At 47.7% G+C, this 493-nt stretch overlaps 1 protein-coding gene across 1 annotated transcript in view; it reads left to right on the top strand.

The window, feature by feature from the left end:
• The first annotated feature begins 6 nt into the window (after nt 1–6).
• LOC149527651 (chlorophyll a-b binding protein 8, chloroplastic-like) overlaps nt 7–493 on the top strand; it is a 779-nt gene continuing 292 nt past the window's right edge. The window contains exon 1 of the mRNA XM_089785769.1: nt 7–478. Within this exon, the coding sequence (XP_089641895.1) occupies nt 131–475 (345 nt within the window). The 5' untranslated portion in view covers nt 7–130 and the 3' untranslated portion in view covers nt 476–478. The remainder of the gene's footprint in view (nt 479–493) is intronic.

The following is a 493-nucleotide window of genomic DNA, read 5'->3' as shown; positions in this document are numbered from 1 at the left end:
CCCTGAAATACTTGGGAAGGCTGGACTGATTCCTGCAGAAACAGCCCTGCCTTGGTTCAGTACTGGTGTGATCCCACCAGCAGGAACATACAACTACTGGGCTGACCCTTACACTTTGTTTGTGTTCGAGATGGCACTCATGGGATTTGCGGAGCACAGAAGATTCCAAGACTGGGCCAACCCAGGTTCCATGGGAAAACAGTATTTCTTGGGATTCGAGAAGTATCTTGGAGGGTCTGGAGAGCCAGCATACCCAGGAGGACCACTCTTTAACCCACTTGGACTCGGAAAAGATGAGAAGTCATTGAAGGATTTGAAGCTGAAAGAGGTGAAGAATGGGAGATTGGCTATGATGGCAATCGTGGGTTACTTTATCCAAGGCCTTGTGACAGGAGTAGGGCCATACCAGAACCTCCTGGATCACTTGTCTGACCCTTTCAACAACAATATCTTGACTAACCTTAAGTTCCATTAGACAAAGTGCATGCTTTGT

The sequence above is a fragment of the Theobroma umbraticum genome, unplaced genomic scaffold (genome assembly GCF_002168275.2).
Source record: "Theobroma umbraticum cultivar Fairchild unplaced genomic scaffold, ASM216827v3 scaffold_44.0, whole genome shotgun sequence".
NCBI lineage: Eukaryota > Viridiplantae > Streptophyta > Magnoliopsida > Malvales > Malvaceae > Theobroma > Theobroma umbraticum.
This window is presented reverse-complemented; position numbering and strand designations above follow the sequence as displayed.